The sequence below is a fragment of the Trachemys scripta genome, chromosome 3 (assembly GCF_013100865.1).
Source record: "Trachemys scripta elegans isolate TJP31775 chromosome 3, CAS_Tse_1.0, whole genome shotgun sequence".
Taxonomy (NCBI): Eukaryota; Metazoa; Chordata; order Testudines; family Emydidae; genus Trachemys; species Trachemys scripta.
In genome coordinates this window covers 156,074,418-156,093,418 of record NC_048300.1, presented here as the reverse complement: position 1 = coordinate 156,093,418, position 19,001 = coordinate 156,074,418, and the positions used below count along the sequence as shown (strand labels likewise).

The 19,001-nt window shown below is 39.4% G+C and overlaps 1 protein-coding gene across 3 annotated transcripts in view; it reads right to left on the bottom strand.

The window, feature by feature from the left end:
- KHDRBS2 (KH RNA binding domain containing, signal transduction associated 2) overlaps positions 1-19,001 on the bottom strand; it is a 624,118-nt gene that overhangs the window by 226,588 nt on the left and 378,529 nt on the right. For all 3 annotated transcript variants that reach the window (XR_004645211.1, XR_004645212.1, XM_034766247.1), the window contains one exon: positions 3,853-3,980. Coding sequence is in view for 1 of the 3 variants with exons in the window: in XM_034766247.1 (XP_034622138.1) it covers positions 3,853-3,980 (128 nt within the window). In the remaining 2 variants the exon portion in view is untranslated. The remainder of the gene's footprint in view (positions 1-3,852; positions 3,981-19,001) is intronic.

Here is a 19,001-nt window from a genome sequence, read left to right as displayed (position 1 = left end):
TCTGCACTGGTTGCCAACCCTAGGGTTACCAATTTTCTAACCTGGGCCCAAACCCAGGGCTCCAGCGTCAACACTGCAGCATGCATACCTGAGTCCAACCAACCATATCCCCGACTTCCTAGTGTCCTCCTGAAATGTGGCTGCTTTAGGCCTGTGCTTGTGGTTGAGTGTGGGAAACCTCGACTCTCCACCAAACTTGCCTTCTCAGTCTTCTCTTCTTCAGATTAAACAAACACAATTTTTTCAAACTTCTCTCACAGGTCACTTCTCTCACAGGTCATGACTTTCAGTCCTTTTTGTTGCTCTCCTCTGGACTTTCTTTCAGTTTGTCCATGTTTCCTGAAATGTGGCACCCAGAACTGGACACAATAATTAAGTTGAGGCCTTGTCAGCATGGAGTAGAGTGAAAGATTTATGTCTCGTGTCTTGCTTATAACACTCCTAATGCATCCCAGAATGTGTTTGTAGGGTGACCAGACGTCTCGATTTTGGGGTCTTTTTCTTAAATAGGGTCCTATTACCCCCGACCCCCTGTCCCAATTTTTCATGCTTGCTGTCTGGTCACCCTCTGTGTTTGATTTTTTTGCAATGGTGTTACAATGTTGACTCATATTTAGCATGTTTAATTTAGCTGGTGATCCAGCATGACCCCCAGATCTCTTTCCGCAGTACTCCTTTCTAGGCAGTCATTTCCCATTTTGTATGTGTGTTACTGATTGCTCCATCCTAAGTGGAGCACTTTGCATTTGTCCTTATTGAATTTCATCCTTTTTACTTCAGACCATTTCTCTAGAAAGCTATTAGGTTGGTTTGACACAATTTGTTCTTGATCTTCTTATACGGTTAATTAATGCATTCAACAATGAAAAGCTCTTTGCAAATGCTAAGTATCATTATTATAATAGTTAGGACTACATTTGAAAAATAATGGGGCGGGGGTGCTCAGCACCTCTAAAAATTAGGCCATTACTATTTAGGTGTCTACAGGCCTGACCCAGCTCCAATGACGTAATAGAGTGTCTAACTCTAGACATATACATTTGAAAATTTTGTCTTTAATCCCTGTGTAACTGTAGACGAAGAATGTGTGATCCTAAAAGTCTACATCTCATGTGAGCCTGTTTTTCTACAAGTTGCTGCTGCTGATACTATAGACTCTGAATAGGAGTGACCTTTATGCAATGATTTTACATTTTCTAGTCTACTGTGCTTTGCCAAATGGCTTGAAGTCCAGCTATTTCATTTGCAACATTTTTAGAGTTATTCATTGAAAAAACTACTTTACAAAATACAAGAGACATTTGTAGGATGTAAATTAGTTAAAGGAAGTCATGGGGCATATCACTGAAGTCAACAGAACGACACTAATTCTTAGCAGTTGAGGATCTGGCCCCACATTTCAAATTTGCCATTTGTGTATTGTAGATTCTATTGCTGAAGGGATATTGCCCAAAATGTTATAATGTTTTTCATGTTTTTATTTTAATTCATTGTTTTCAATATTTTCTTCATAGTTTGAAAATGATTTAGCCATCTATGATGAATGGACTGGAATTCTGGCCAAGGAGGAATAGAGGAATAGAGAAGAACAATTACTGAACACCGTTGAAATGAGATCTTAATGGAAAAGCTGTGGGAGTATCACCTGAGATGGCTGGGCCATGTGAGATGATGAGACATGGGATATGTTGGTCAGAGTACAAAATCTGGTAATCATGGATGACGACTATGAGGAAGACCAGAAAAAAGGTGGTTTGAGACACTGAAGGAGGATATGAACAAGTTCACTGTCGGAAGACAGGATGCTGGGCTAAATGGACCATTGCCATTCTTATCTTCTTATGGCTGTGTGCTTGGAAGACAAAGAACACGAGTTGCCAACACCAACAAACAGGCAAAAAAGAAGTTTGAAACTGTTCTTACCCTTTCTGTTAGAGTCCTTTTTGATTTATCAGACATTGATTTCCCCCCCTCCATATTTTATAAAGTAAAAGCCAATATGGGTCTGCTCTATTTACTTCCTTGTTTGTGAATCAACAGAATCAATTATGGCAACACTGCCCTGAGAAATGGGGTTTGGTAGTTAACTTTTGGTTTCCTTTGTGTGACATTGCAGTAACAGTGTAAAAAGTCTTGCATAGACAGTAACTATTGTATTTCCAAAAATTTATTGACAGGCTGGTCAGCTTTTAAGCTATATTTAAAGCCTGGAAAAATACCCTCACCAGATTGCAGTAGTGGGGAAAGGAGAATTTTGCAAATTAAACCATTTAACAATATCCTTTAAAATAACTGAAAATTCATGTCCTTTTCACTGCCTCTTAGTCAAATCAAAGGAATACTATGACAAGCAAGATTGTAATATGCTGATTCCACATTTTCGGCAGGGGCAAAAATCTGCAGAAAAAATGATGGTGTTGTTTCCATATAACGCAGGACAGAGAAGGGATATTGGAACAGTCCAGGAAGAGGTCTGCTCTAATGTTACAGTATCCCAACAACAATAATATGAGCTGGAGAAGGCAGACCTTAACAAATACAACACTTTGAGAAAAAAATCAATATTATTTAGTATTTTATCACGTGTAAGATTGTGCTAAGTGCCTCACAATATAGATAATTAAATGTGATCCCTCCCCTTAATGAACTGAAGGGAGAGTAACAAACAGTATGGGGATCTTTGGAGAACAAAGGACATAGACAACGTGAATCAAATTAATGGGTTAATGAAGATTAGTCCACAACCTGGTGGATGACGGAGGTTGAAGTTTCTTTGCTTGCTTGCTTGTTTTTTAATTAAAAACAGACCTATACTAAGCTCCATCCAGAAATGAATTTATGTTGGCACAGGGTCAATCTGGGTTAAATTATTGCCTTAGATGGCTAATTTCTGGTGGGTTTAACAGTGGAAGTGGGTCTTAAGGAGCAATACAAGTTAAAGCATATAGTGAGCAAAGTCAGTGTGATACATAGATTCAGTAAAAATATGAAAATATCATAGAGAATCAGGTAATACTTAGAAGGATTGTGCAAGCCAGTGTTTAGGACACAAATTCTAACTACTCCAATTAGAACTGATACTATATTCACCTCTACCCTGACATAACGCGACCTGATATAACACGAATTCGGATATAAAGCAGTGCTCCGGGGAATGGGGGGTAGTGCTGTGCACTCCGGTGGATCAAAGCAAGTTCCATATAACACGGTTTCACCTATAACGCAGTAAGATTTTTGGGCTCCCGAGGACAGCGTTATACCGAGGTAGAGGTGTACAACAAATAACATGTTATTTGTTTTTATGGAATTAACAATGCCTATAGCACAGAATGCATTCATTTAGTCCATTAGTGAATTTGCAGTGATAATGACTCCGACCTTCCAATCCAGATAAACAGCTCACACTGCAGAGTGGCGGTGTGTGTGCATGTGTGTGTGTGTGTGCGCGCATACGCAAAGAGAGTCTTTCAGTTTCCTCAATCTGGAACAGGATGCATACTCTAGTAAGGTTACACCTGTTGTCAAGTACCCCAAGATGATTATCTGTTAGTTGGGACTCAATAGGACTTAATTTAGCTCCAGCCATGCTGCCTGTAATGGTGAAACTGACTTTGTCATTGGAGAAATCCCTTACCTCGGATGATTCTTCCACAGTCAGATACACTGGCACAGCAAGTCTCTGGCAGCATTATGGCCCTACCATCTGTGAATTGTGGGTCATAGACCACTGTACCAATGTTGAGGAGAAATATATTTTGGCTTACTGACCATGTTAATAATCAGATTATAAAGATCATATGTGTTTCAACAGGCTATGTTTTCAAAGTCTGGCTCCATAAGAAAACAAAGTACCTTGATGGAGCTGCAGGTGGTACCCGGATTCCTCTTCCACGAATGCCCCGTCCACGTGCTGAATCTTCAGAGCCATTCAAGTATGACAATTCTCTCAACTGCTCCTGACGGATTTCATCATTGTAGTCCTGAAAGATAGAAGACAGAACTGTCTGAGGTTTTGGTGTCTAGATTTGGCCTTCCTGTCAAACCATCCTAAACCCAAACTCTGTGTGGTCACATACATCTTTGCACATGCAAATCACTTTTGTTGCAGTTTTCTTGCACTACCACGTGTGCTGAAATGATAGAAATTCTATGTGCAGCAACTACTTGTCCCTGCTTTGCGTATATACATGGGGACTGTGCATGTAGCTTCTAATACTTGGGAGCATGGATGTAAATGTGTTCACAAAGTTACTTACACATTACTTATCACGGTTTATAAATCTGTCTGTTGAGAGCTACTTCATATGAAGGACAAAGTGTAAAAGGGTATTCACATACAATGGTGCTGATCTCAAATAGTGCAATGGCATAAAAATCTAGTAATATACATAATTTCTGGGGTATTTATTAATTGTTTATTTTTAAAAATCCCTGTCTTCTACTATCTATTCCAAAATACAGATGCCATTTTGACATTATTCCCTGGCAAATTAAATTGGATCAACCTGACTGGATAATTTAATCGTGCCTACCAGTGGATGTGGGAGTCTTAAATTGAACCTCCACGTCCATACATCTTTAGTTAATTTTTCTCCTGAGTAAAAACAGACTTTATGTTACTCCATATATCTTCTTAGCAGGAGAACTAAATTGAGCTCTCTTTAGAGCTCAGAAATGGCACTGCTAAGTAATAAACAGGTATCTCATGATACAAGGAAGACCCACTTAGCTGAGATCTTAGGGAACCAACTCCACAGCTTTTTCTGGATCAGTAAGCAGATCAAATGAATTTCAGTTTTTACTGATACAATATTATATTACATGTCCATCATAGACATTTTATATTTAGTCCACGGTTTTTATTTTCTCAAGCAGAATTCCTTTTTTCTCTAATCCCCTTGCTTTTGTAGATAACTCTTGTGCCTGCTGCTAAGGGTATAAAACTCTAATGCAGTTGCTGGCTTTCTGACAATACAGTGTGCAACAGCTAATTAGTATTTCAAACCAGAAAAGATTATTGAATTTCAGCCCTCCAGTTTTTCCATCCTTGAGGAAGCAACTGATCTGACGAACAACAGCATTGACTGGTATATGAGGATCAGAAAACATTGCCTGGAGTATACCACAAGTGGCACTTCTTTTTAGCAGAGTTTAAAAAAAAATCCGAGTAGTGATTTGTGTACATAATTAGTACTCCCTTCACTGACTGAGCTCCACAAGCCAGCTGATAGACACATGGAACCAGGACTCTGCTCCTACCCTGCCCTTCCCCACATTAGCCTTGCCTACCGTCCAAGGAAGGAGTAAGCTATCCTGTAGCCCCCCCTCTATTCCTGAGAGTTTGGACCCAAGATCTAGGTAGTCTGCATAGGGACAAAAGGGGGATTCTTACTTCCTTGAATGAGATTGTACCCCAGAACACAATCTAACACTAAAGTTCCAGTGAGTGGTGCTATAATAAAACATATTAGTGGAATTCTAACTTTAAAGGAAAACACCCTTTTGCTCTTATTATTAAAATCAAACCCAAATAATGATTGACAAGTCACACCAAGCCCCAACTCTTATTGCACAGTGTTCCTTCATTATGTCATTAGTAGTATTGCACCAAAGCATCCTGCTAGATCAACCTGCTGTGTAAAAATGGTAGGAAAACTACACATAGCATCCAACAGGTAACATTTACAGATATAACCAGACATCTTCCACTGCCCATTGAGTAATGTTATGCTAACCACTTGTGATGATGACAATTTATTTCAACATTAAGACATCAACCTAGAGAATTTGGTTTGCTCCTGAATTCCCAGAGAAATGCTGAGGGGTCTCAAACACAAACATAAATTAACCTTCTCCAAAATGAAAGGCAAGTTGGGATGGAAGGGATGCAAAAGACAGTGTGGAAGGGAGGCTGACACATTCTGGGATACCGCTTACAAGTATCCCTCCCTAGAGACATAGCTGTGCAGAAAGAAGCTCCTCAACTCAACTGGTATCAAAACCTGTAGCTAATGTATTTGGAAGGATATCCTGAAAGAGACTGATTTTAAAAGTTATAAATTCTACAGAGATCATTTATCATATGTGCCCTTTACAAAGCCTAATAAAAATGTAATCTTCTAAACCTGAAGTCTGAAATTTTAGACTGTGATGCTTACTTCAACTCCCTCATTAAATAGGAATTTAGCACTGAATTAATCTTTCATAAGTACTACATGAGTCTAGCTAGCAATAGAGTATCTGCTGAATATTTAATTGTAGCTGAGTTCAGTGCCTAGCATTTGAAGAAAAATTATGCTGCTGGTGCTTCAGATACACCTAATCCCAAGTGACTATACATGAGTGAACACAAGATGTTGCACGTAAAACATACCTGTTCTGAACAAAGAATAATGAGGTATTTACATACTTTATATAGCATTTTAGAAAACCCTCACCCCCACATTAAAATAGACTCCTGAGTGGTAGGTGTTTTGTCCAGTACTAGTCTTTTTTTCACTAATTATGAAACCTCATCTCTGATTCTCTAATTTAATCTATATCTTTTCCTGACAGATCCATGTTGTTTATATCCTTAAAATATTACTGATGTCCAGTCAGTCTGTGTCACTAAGAATAATAATAAGAGTACCATCTGCTTTATGCTAGAAATTATGGACATTTGCTTAAACATTAGACATCTGAATACTTAGGCTTCTACACTTGGTACCTTGATTTTCAAAGGTGCTGAAAATCCCAGTCCATTCAAAAGAACTCAGTATTTCTGTAAATCGGGCCACACATGTCTATGTATGGATTATTAGGCAAAATATATGGATTTTTGATCACTGACTTAGCAATCACTCACTCATGAAGTGTATGAACACAGTTGTCTAAAACTATCAAAATAATTTATTTTATAATCACATCACAGCTAAGGATGTGTGAACCCATTTAAATTAAATAAGAACCAACCAAAGCGTGTACCTGAAACTCAACCCAAACCTCTTTGCAGATTTTTTAGATCTTGAAACATGCACACTGAGAGATTTCCTGAACCTCTCTTTTATTCATTCTGCACCTAATAAGATACACTCACATTCACTACACAGCTAAGTTAGCTATGCATGCATGTGCAGTCCAGCCTCCCTTTCACTATAAATATTGGTAAAGCTAGACTAGCACTCAGAGCTCTTGATTCTGCAAACACCTATCTACTAGTACCTAGCAGCCAAGTCACTTGACCTCTCTTAGCCTTAGACTATATTTTAAAAAGAGAAATAATGCCTTGTACAGAGCTATTTCATCTTTAGATCTCAAAGAGCTTTACAAAAGTAAGCATCAGTAGCCTCATTTTACAGCTGACCTAAGTATGGCAGTTTTAAACAATCTGTAAGAGAAGTATCACAATCTAGTGTATTAGGTATAAGGGGAGCAAAATCACAAAGTCAGACTTAAATGTGAAGAGGCTGTCACTTCTCCACAATAAGTCAAACACCTGCAGAGCCAGGAATAGAAATCTGGGCTTACATCTCCAAAAACACAGACCCCTATTGCACAAACCAATACAAAAACCCCTCTCAGCTACAAAATATTCATTTGCAGCTTTATACAGCCAATAGAGCGCAACATGTTTACATACACATTTAGTGCTCAATTCTGTGTTATTCTATTCTTGTGCTCAGCAGAGAAATTGGAGAAAAAGGGAAAGATGGATTTGCACTTCCTATATTCCTAGGTTATGACTGGGACCTGCCTACTTCCAGAATAACAGCTTCAGGATATCCACTGGATATTCCATTCAACTGTCTGAGTGTCTTAACCATTCATTAGCTGAGGGAAGAGGGAACCAGCCCGCCCTTGCCAATAGGTACAGCCTACATGTATGGCCTACATCTTCTAAATGGCCACAACAACAAAGGAGGGAGTCACAAAGGCACCACATATAGTCATTAGCAGCACATCTGATCACTGCACATCTGAAGTGATTGAGCTTTACGTAAAGATGGTGGGGAAGGTAAAACCAGGGGGCTGTCACAAGATAGGCATTGGCTATGTTTGAAACTTGTTTTTGACATCAATTAGGCCACCCGGTGGAGATTTTGAGGTTCCTCAGTGCAGAGGTTCTCAATCAGGGGTACATGTACACAGAGGTCTTCCAGAGGGTACATCAATTCATCTAGATATTTGTCTAGTTTTACAACAGGCTGCATAAAAACCTCTAGCGAAGTCAGTACAAACTGAAATTTCATAGGGACAATGACTTGTTTATGCTGCTCTATATACTATAAACTGAAATGTAAGTACAATATTTATAATCCAATTGACTTATTTTATAATCATATGGTAAAAATGAGAAAGTAAGCAGTATTTCAGTAATAGAATGCTGTGACACTTTTGTAATTTTTTTGGTCTGATTTTGTATGCAAGTAGTTTTTAAGTGAGAAGAAACTCGGGGCACGCAAGACAAATTAGACTCCTGAAAGGGGTACAGTCATCTGGAAAGGTTGAGAACTACTGGGGGAGTTGTCCAAACAGGGTGTCTTGAGCAAAGATGGTGGCTCAGTGGATTAAACACATCTTTAAACAGAGATAGATGTGGCATGTCTTGCTTTAGGGAGAAAATTCTGCAGATAATAACTTACAAATTAGCTGACAGGAGCACTGTATCTAATTCCTATATAAAAGAAAGAAAATTAAATAAATATTAGACTCACTTAGCTCTAATACTAACACATTCTGACATCTGTTGTCAAATCACTGGTTAGATTTAAAATTTTAATGTATATTCTTACTTTGTTACTAACTCTGTGGAGAGAGAGACCCTGATCTATCCCAGCTCAGGGAGGGGAGTGGGGTCTAGTTTGTTACAGCGGGGGAAGATACATTTGGGTTATATATAAGAACATCAGAATGGCAATACTGAGTAAGACCAATGGTCCATCTGGCCCAGTATCCTGTCTTCCAACAGTGTGGCCAATGCCAGGGACTTCAGTGGGAATGAACAGAACAGGGGATCATCGAGTGATCCATCCCATCATCCAGTCCCAGCTTCTGGCAATCAGAGGCTAGGGATACCCAGAGCCTGGTGTTGCATTCCTGGCTAAAAGCCATTGGACCTATCTTCCATGAACTTATCTAGTTCTTTTTTGAACCCTGTTATAATTTTGGCCTTCACAGCACCCCCTGGCAAATAATTTCACAGGTTGGCTGTGAAGAAAAACTTTCTTTTGTTTTGAATCTGCTGCCTATTCATTTCATTGGGTTATCCTAGTTCTTGTGTTATGTGAAGGATTAAATAACATTTCCTTTTTCAATTTTTCCACACCATTCATGATTTTATAGACCTCGATCATATCCTCCCTTAGTCATCTGTTTTCCAAGCTGAAAAGTCCCAGTCTTTTTAATCTCTCCTCATATGGAAGCTATTTCATATCCCTAATCATTTCTGTTGCCCTTCTCTGTATCTTTTCCAAATCCAATATAGATTTTTAGAGATGGGGTGACCAGATCTGCATGCAGTATTCAATATGTCGGCGTACCATGGATTTATACAGAGGCAATATGATATTTTCTGTCTTATTATCTACCCCTTTCCTAATGATTCCCAATATTTTGTTACCTTTTTTGATTGCCACTGCACATTGATGGATGTTTTCAGAGAACTATCTACAATGACTCCAAGATCTCTTTCTTGGCGGGTAACAGACAATTTAGATCCCATCATTTTGTATGTATAGTTTGGATTATATTTTGCCATGTTCATTACTTTTGCATTTATCAATATTGAATTTCTTCTGCCATTTTGTTGTCCAGTCACCGGTTTTATGAGATGCCTTTGTAACTCTTTGCAGTCAGCTTTAGACTTAACTATCTTGAGTAATTTTGAATCATCTGCAAATTTTGCCACCTCACTGTTTACCTCTTTTTCCAGATCATTTATGAATATGTTGAAAAGCACTTGTCCTAGTACTGACCCCTGGGGGACTCCACTATTTACCTCTCTCCATTGTGAAAACTGACCATTTTTTCCTCCCCTTTGTTTCCCATCCTTTAACCGGAGTGCTTGGCAATGATTTCAGGATCATCTAAGGATCTTTAATTTAATGACAAGCCTTTTGTTAGCTTAATCACCCTTATAAACAAACTCCCTGCCCCAAGGGCAGAAGCTGGGAGTAAAGAACTCATCACATATCACACTCAAGCTGTGTTGCAGTTAAGAGCTCCATCTGGGGCTAGGGTGTGCACGGTGAGCAGACCTCTGGTACAAAACTCAGGGGGGCAAGAGCCCCCCCCAATGGTGGTAAAGCACGGGGAGTTGATGTTGGACAGAACCAGCAGCCAGGCCAGGTTGGCATGTCTCATGGTACCTGTTATACATGTGGTGTCACTAGGCTGCGTGTCTACTAGTCCGAGGTGAAGAGAGCTGTGCCACACTGGAGGAGCACAATACCAAATAATTGCTTAGACTCTGCACATTGGCTCCTCATGTAGAACTGGCTAGTTTGCTGATCAGATTGTTTTTTGTCTTTATTTTCAGTGAGGTTTTAGTAAGGTGTTCCTTGAAAGTCAGGGTACAGTCCAGTTTAACAAATAGATACACAGGTATTTGGTCATGGTCCTGCTGTGTTGATTCAGAAAGATGTTAAGATGTTTGTAGGCCTTTATGTGGTATAGATGGAAGCAACTGGAAACTGTCTTTTTGGTATTAGGTCTAAGTCTCCATCTTTTACAATAATGGGCCATCTTCATGTTAGCATCAGGACTTCTTCTACATGAGTGAAATCCTGCTCTTGTCCTGTCAAACAGATGTCTGTGTAAATAAAACTCCTTACAGTGGTGTAGGGAAGGCCACTTGTAAAGGGTTTGAAAAGTGTCAGTGCTAGAACTGAGCCCTCAGGCAGACCATTGTTCTTGGACTTCCAGGTGCTATTTATTTGGAAGACAAAAACAAACAAACAAAATATGGAGTTGATGGCTTTTCAGCAATAGCTCCTAACAAAGTGGATTGTCATGGCTGTGGACTAATGACACTTTGTATAGTAGGCCAGATTGTGTCATACGCAGCAGTAAAATCTAGGATTTCGGCATCTATCTCTGGCTAGTCTGGAAGCCATTCTTGATGTAGGTGGTGAGTGCCAGAACTTATCACAGGTACTATGATCTAAAACCTGCTTGTTCTACTCTCAGGATATCATCAATTCAGTATATCAGTTCTGCCTGGCCCACCATCTTTGGGTAAATGTCATTCACTTCAGATGTGCAGTGATCAGACGTCATGGGCAATTTTTTGAAGGATAAGCCTTTCAATTAATCTGTACATGCAGCTTCACTAAGAATATTCCCTTTAACTCCAGCTGTGGCCTTGAAGCCTCCTGTAGATAAGAGCTACAGAACTTGGAATGCTGGAGTAGCTGCCACCTCATGTCTCCTTTGTCACATGAAAGCACCGTACTGTTCAATTAACTGCAATGACGACTTAGAATTGGTGGTGAAAGTAAATTTATTGTACTTTGATTGCATTTTCTTATTTTCTATAGTGCATAAGTGCCCCAAGTGCCCCAGCGGGGGACCCCACAACCATAGGAAGCTGATTCTTATGGCATTTGCAGCCCAAAGTCCCAAATTTGGGAGGTACAGGTGTTTACTACATTTCTGAACCTTTGGAAGGTAATATATTACAAAAAAATTGTCTGCACCAGCTTTTTTAGTACATGTTAACATTTTAAGGGTACACCATTGACAAACTAGCAATGTTAAATTCAACCCCATCTTCACCTAAAGCATGAGATTAATGGACTTTTCATGTTATAAAGAATAAATGTTTTGACAGAACAGGATTTCATTTTCACACAGCAAACAGAAAGAAATCAGAGTAGAAAATGTAATAAAGGCTTTATAAGAATGAATCACCTCTATACTTGATTTTTCCACATACAAATTTGCACGTGTTTCTTTTGCAATAGAGATCAATTACATCACTTGGAATCAGCAGAGCTGCAATTGTGCAATACAACTTTACACGCCATGTCTTTAATAATAATTGAAGGCTCAAGATATAATATCAGATACCTCTATGGTTGAGATATCTCATCCAGCCAAAAAATTAATACAAAATTCACCAGAACTGTGGGAGCTGGTTTTAGCCCAAGTTGCATGGATATCCAATAGTGGTAGCATATGCTCTTAACCACACACAGAGAGGCTCAAAGTAAGCTGTTTGATGTCCCTAGATAAGACTCATGCTCTCTGAAGGCATATTTAATGTGTATGCCTGGTCTTTTGGTTACCTACACTCATGTCCATCTGTTAGGATGGCATTATGCCCATTCCCAGATTGGTCCAATTATTTTGCTAGAACATAGGTGCCAGGTAATGATGGATTTAGATGGACAGCCTGCAAAGCACCATAAATGATGATTCTTCTGCCAAATGTCCTCTTCTCTGACTGTCATATCACATTAGTACCATATGACTCTGTACAGTTGACCATATATGTCAGCACTTATGTAAAAACAGTTGCTGTACATGCAGACAAATACTTCAACTTCAAAATCATGAATATAAGCCATCTGAGGTCAGGACAAAAACTGTGCATTTCAACAACTAAGTGAAAGGGTCCTACCAAAATCACAGTCAATTTTTTTGTAAATGTCATGATCATGACATTTTAAAAAATATTGAATTTCAAGCTTTCAGATATTTACATTTTAAATTTCACAGTGTTATAACAAAATATGAATATGCATTTTAAAACAACAAAATATAAACATGTAAACCCAATTATGACCCCCTCCCGAAAAGTAACAATCTCCCCATACCTCCGGCTATCCAATTCTGAAGGCAGTGCAGAAGTAAGGGTGGCAATACCACAACCACCCTACAATAGCCTTGTGACCCCCTTTTGGGTTAGGAACCCCAGTTTGAGAAATGCTGCTTTAGGGTAAAAGTACACAAAACACCAGATTTCATGAGAGAGACCAGATTTCATGGTCATTGATGTGTTTTTCACGGCCATGTATTTGATAGGGCCCTAGGCATAACCCACACTAATAAATATTGTGCCACTTCACACACAACACAAACAAAAAATAGTTAGTGTCTACCTGATTACTGTCTGTCTATAAATAAGCTTGTGTGGGATAACATTAAAGATCAAAACCACATAAAACAGACTATACACTTCTCAGTCTCCATCAGAACGTGTTTTGACCAATATGAGTTTGTGCCTGTAAATGCCTATCGGCAGAATGCAACCAGATGTAAGCCAGAATCATGTATGCTTCATTTTGACAGCTGGGAGATTTGTCAGCTTGCCACAGACTGCACTAACTCTAGTGTGGATGTTGTTTTTCTCTTTAAGCATGCACAATTAAATATGCCTGGCATCGTCAGCTCAGGACACCATAGTTTACAAGCACCAAGGAAGGGAGAGGTGACATCTTGCTTCTCAGCAGTGAGAGGGAAGTTGCCAATGTCGTGAATGCAAGTTCTGTGTGGGTATTTGCATGAAATTTGGTCCAGCGATATGAGATTAGTCATTGCTACAACAGAGCTAAAAGAGCCTCAAGGAGTGTTGATATTCAAAATGATTAATTTTTATACTAAATAATTCATTTAAATATCTGCTCAGAAGATTATTACAGTCAGAAAGTTTTTCCTAATGTCCAACCTAAACCTCTCTTGCTGCAATTAAAGCCCATTGCTTCTTGTGCTATCCTCAGAGGTTAAGGAGAACGATTTTTCACCCTCCTCCTTGTAACAACCTTTTATATATTTGAAAACTGTTATCATGTCCCTTCTCAGTCTTCTCTTCTCCAGACCAAACAAACCCACGTTGTACAATCTTTCCTCATAGGTCATGTTTTCTAGATCTTTAATCATTTTTGTTGCTCTCCTCTGGACTTTCTCCAATTTGTCCACACCCTTCCTAAAATGTGGAACACAGAACTGGACATGATACTCCAGTTGAGGTCTTATAAGTGTGAAGTAGAATGGAAGAATTACTTCTCGTGTCTTACAACTCTCCTGCTGATACTTCCCAGAATGATGTTCGCTTTTTTTGCAACCGTGTTTCACCGTAGACTCATATTTAGCTTGTGATCCACTAGAACCCCTAGATCCTTTTACCATTGTGTATGTGTGCAATCGATTGTTCCTTCCTAAATAGAGTACTTTGCATTTGTCCTTATCGTTTTTCATCTTATTTATTTCAGACAATTTCTTCAGTTTGTCCAGAACATTTTGAATTTTAATCCTATCCTCCAAAGCACTTGCAATCCCTCCCAACTTGGTATTGTCCACAAATTTTATAAGTGTTCTCTCTATATGCCATTATTTAAATCATAGATGAAGATATTGAACCAAACCGGACCCAGAACTGAACCCTGTGGGACTCCAATCAATATGCCCCTCTAGCTTGACTGTGAACTACTGATAACTACTCTCTGGGAACAGTTTTCCAACTAGTTATGCACCCACCTTATAGTAGCTCCATCTAAGCTATATTCCCCCAGCTTATGAGAAAGTCATGCAAGCCTATTAAAAGCCTTACTAAAGTCAAAATATACCACATCTACTGCTGCTCCACTATCCACAAAGTTTGTTACTCTGTCAAAGAAAGCTATTAGATTGATCTGACATGATTTGTTCTTGACATGCATGTTGACTCTTACTTATCACCTTATCATCATCTAGGTGGTTGCAAATTGATTGCTATTCCCCTTTTTATAGAGTGACACTATATTTGCCCTCTTCCGTTCCTCTGGAATCTCTCCTGCCTTCCATGAGTTTTCAAAGATAATTGCCAATGGCTGAGACATCTCTTCCGTGTGGTCCTTGAGTATTCTAGGATATATTTGATCAGACCTTGCTGACTTGAAGACCTCTAACTTGGCTAAGTATTTTTTAACTTCCTCTTTCCAGTTTTAGTCTCAGATACGACCTCATTTTCACTGCATTCACTATGTTAGATGTCTGATCCCTACTAACCTTTTTGGTGAAAACTGAAACAAAAAAGTCATTTAGCACTTCCACCATTTCCACATTTTCTGTTATTGTCTTTCCCCCCTCATTGAGTAATGGGGCTGCTCTGGCCTTGGTCTTCCTCTTGCTTCTACTGTATTTGTAGAATGTTTTCATGTTACCCTTTATGTCTCTCGCTAGTTTAATCTCATATTACATTTGAAAACCTTTCAGCAATCTAGATCAAATTTCAGAGGTTCAGCTCAGCTTTGCTCCATTTTTCACCTTTGCCCTCTCCACTTACCCACAAGTCCAAAGACACACATTGCCTTAGAGCTGACTTCTGAAGCTGTGATACAGTGGTCTTCAGCTCCTCCTGCTAAAGGTTATATTGTGCCATCTAAGTCAGTCAGCCTCCCCAGTCATATAGCTGTTTCAGGATTAACCATTAGGAACAAAAGGCCCATGCTTAGCTCTGCCAGCTGTGGGATCATGTAAGGGCACCAATGATATTAATACAGAGTATGGAGCAGACAGCTTGCAGGATGATGAGGCCATCTATTCCTAAAGGGGTTTTCAAAGAGCCCCCCCCCACACACAGGTGCTCAGATTTCCAAACCTGGAGATAAGAGGCCCTATTATTCATCTTCCTGTGGCCATTGAGTGGGCCCAAGATGCTTCTGCACCACAGATGGCTAGGGAGGGATGTGTGGCTACCACTGTAACTCTTCAGATGGCTGATGAGAAGGGAGGTCCCAGATGCTGCAACTACTGTTAGATTAATAGACTTCGAGGCCAGAAGTGGTCATCTAGTCTGACTTCCTGTATAACAGAGGCGCCAGAACCTTACTAATTAATTCCTGCATCAAGCCTGTAACCTCTTGTTGAACTACAGTGCATGTTTCAGAATGACATCCAGTCTCATTTTAAAGACTACAAGTAATGGAAAAAATATCATATCATTGGTAATCTATTCCAATGGTTAATTATCAAATGTGTACCTTATTTCTAGTCTGAATTTTCCTGATTTCAACTTAAAGAGATAAGAGACAAAAATGTCATTTGGAAGACAATGAAAATAGGAAGAGGAGGAGAGAGAAATTCATAAATGTTAGGACACTGTGATTTCATAAATGATCACTGTGATTTCCTAGTATGGCCTACTGCATAATACACCACTGAATTTCACTCAGTAATTTCTTCCTTGATCCGAACAACTTGTGACTGAAACTGCAAGATCTCTGAGAGTGGAGACCTTAAAGATTTAGCCTATGGAAAATACCGGGGTAAGCAAGGAAACTGGGACACCAAAACAAGGGATGTAAAATGAGCAGAGCTTTGGCTAGAGGAGCAGTGAGATAATGACAGCACCTCACAACTTAGAACATAAGAACATAAGAAAGGCCGTACCGGGTCAGACCAAAGGTCCATCTAGCCCAGTATCCTGTCTACTGACAGTGGCCAATGCCAGGTGCCCTGGAGAGAGTGAACCTAATAGGCAATGATAAAGTGATTTCTCTCCTGCCATCCATCTCCACCCTCTGACAGAGGCTAGGGACCCCATTCCTTACCCGTCCTGGCTAATAGCCGTTAATGAACTTAACCACCATGAATTTATCCAGTTCTCTTTTAAACTCTGTTATAGTCCTAGCCTTCACAACCTCCTCAGGTAAGGAGTTCCACAAGTTGACTGTGCGCTGCGTGAAGAAGAACTTCCTTTTATTTGTTTTAAACCTGCTGCCTATTAATTTTATTTGATGACCCCAATTCTTATATTATGGGAATAAGTAAATAACTTTTCCTTATCCACTTTCTCCACATCACTCATGATTTTATATACCTCTATCATATCCTCCCTTAGTCTCCTCTTTTCCAAGCTGAACAGTCCTAGCCTCTTTAATCTCTCCTCATATGGGACCCGTTCCAAACCCTTAATCATTTTAGTTGCCCTTTTCTGAACCTTTTCTAGTGCCAGTATATCTTTTTTGAGATGAGGAGACCACATCTGTACGCAGTATTCAAGATAAGGACGTACCATTGATTTATATAAGGGCAATAATATATTCTCAGTCTTATTCTCTATCCCCTTTTTAATGATTCCTAACATCCTGTTTGCTTTTTTGACCGCCTCTGCACACTGCATGGACATTTTCAGAGAACTATCCACGATGACTCCAAGATCTTTTTCCTGACTTGTTGTAGCTAAATTAGCCCCCATCATATTGTATGTATACCTGGGGTTATTTTTTCCAATGTGCATTACTTTACATTTATCCATATTAAATTTCATTTGCCATTTTGTTGCCCAATCACTTAGTTTTGTGAGAACTTACAAATATGATGTATGCTAGTTCGTCTGTATGTAGTCAACTGACTGTACAAGTGTTTGTGATTTGTTTCCAGAGCATGTTATTTCATTTTTTTTAATATCAGTGCAGACCAGCTGGCTTCAACCAACTCTTTCTTGTTGTACTCCTACTCTCCATCTTTCATTTTTGACTCCTCACACAGAAGTCCATTTCTTTATTCACATACCTCCATTAGACACACTTCTGTGAAGTCTTTTCATGATAACCCAATTATGACAGGAACTGAATTATTTTAAGTATGTAAAATATAAATTCCAAACCCAACAGCAGACATGGAGCAAGAGCAACTGATATACAACACCTATGCACCTTCTTTTCTTTATTGTGTATTATTCTCCTTTCTTTCTTTCTTTTAATGGGACTTAGGTGCCTCACTCACTTTGGCACTTTTGTAAATCCCACTAGGAATCTAATTGCATCTTTATGTGTTTAAATATCTTTTAAAATATAGTCCTAAGTCACTTAGGTGCTTTTGAAAATGTTACCCCTAGTATCTTGTCTGCCAATTTTACTGCAGTGTTTTTTACTGTACTCTGAGCTACTATTTCCAGAGCATTTCCCACAGTAATTCTATATCCCTTCTTTGTTCAGTACGCTTTCTCTCTCTCTCTCTCTCTTACATACACACATACACACTTTAAATTAATTAAGTAGAGGTGCAGAGTTTACAAAAGAGAGGGAAATAACCAATCAGGAATTGAGGATGAGTAAGAAAAAGCAGCATCAACAAACAGAAATATTGGTTCTGGCTGATGCAGCAAAGGCTAGGTCTACACTACCCGCCTGAATCGGCGGGTAGAAATCGACCTCTCGGGGATCGATTTATCGCCTCCGGTCGGGACGCGACAATCGATCCCCGAATCGACACTCTTACTCCACCAGCGGAGGTGGGAGTAAGCGCCGTTGACAGGAAGCCGCAGAAGTCGATTTTGCTGCCGTCCTCACAGCGGGGTAAGTCGGCTGCGATATGTCGAATTCAGCTACGCTATTCACGTAGCTGAATTTGCGTATCTTAAATCGACTCCCCCCTGTAGTGTAGATGTACCCAAAGATTATTTGGACTGAAGTAAACAATTTAATAAGAGAAAAGTGATTTTTGCATATTGAAATACACCACACATACAGTATGAGAAGTCAGTCAAAGATTTATTTTCCCTCCCCACAGATAGTGCCTGTTAGAAAGGTGAATGACACAATTCAGATTATTTCAGCTATCTACACACTGACTGGGAAAACTAAGGAAGAAAGCTGTGATAGGCTGTACTAACGCCATACTTAGCTAGTTAATAAGAAGGGGTTAATAGTCTCTCCTTGGAAAGGACTGAGACCATCCCATCTCCACAAAACCTGTCAGTAATATCAAACCTGGGAGGTTTCTCTAGGAGAGCACAGAAAAGGAGCAAGTGGTCTTCTGATGCCTTGATGGAGGGTTTTAGCTTTGTGGCAGAAACGACCTGGTGATGGACTGAGATGCTAAACCCGAGGAGAAAACTTAGACTGGACTTTATGTTTTCTTATTGTCTTTTCCAACAAACAAATGAACAAACCCCATGCAGGAAGTCTGAACTACTTTACATGGGGTATATGTTTTAGAGCAGTCACCTGTGCTCAGAAGTAGTGCAGGGTTGAATTCTTGCACTTTCAGACAGCAAAGTCAAAGGCTATTCTGGATCATTTAGACAGTAAGCT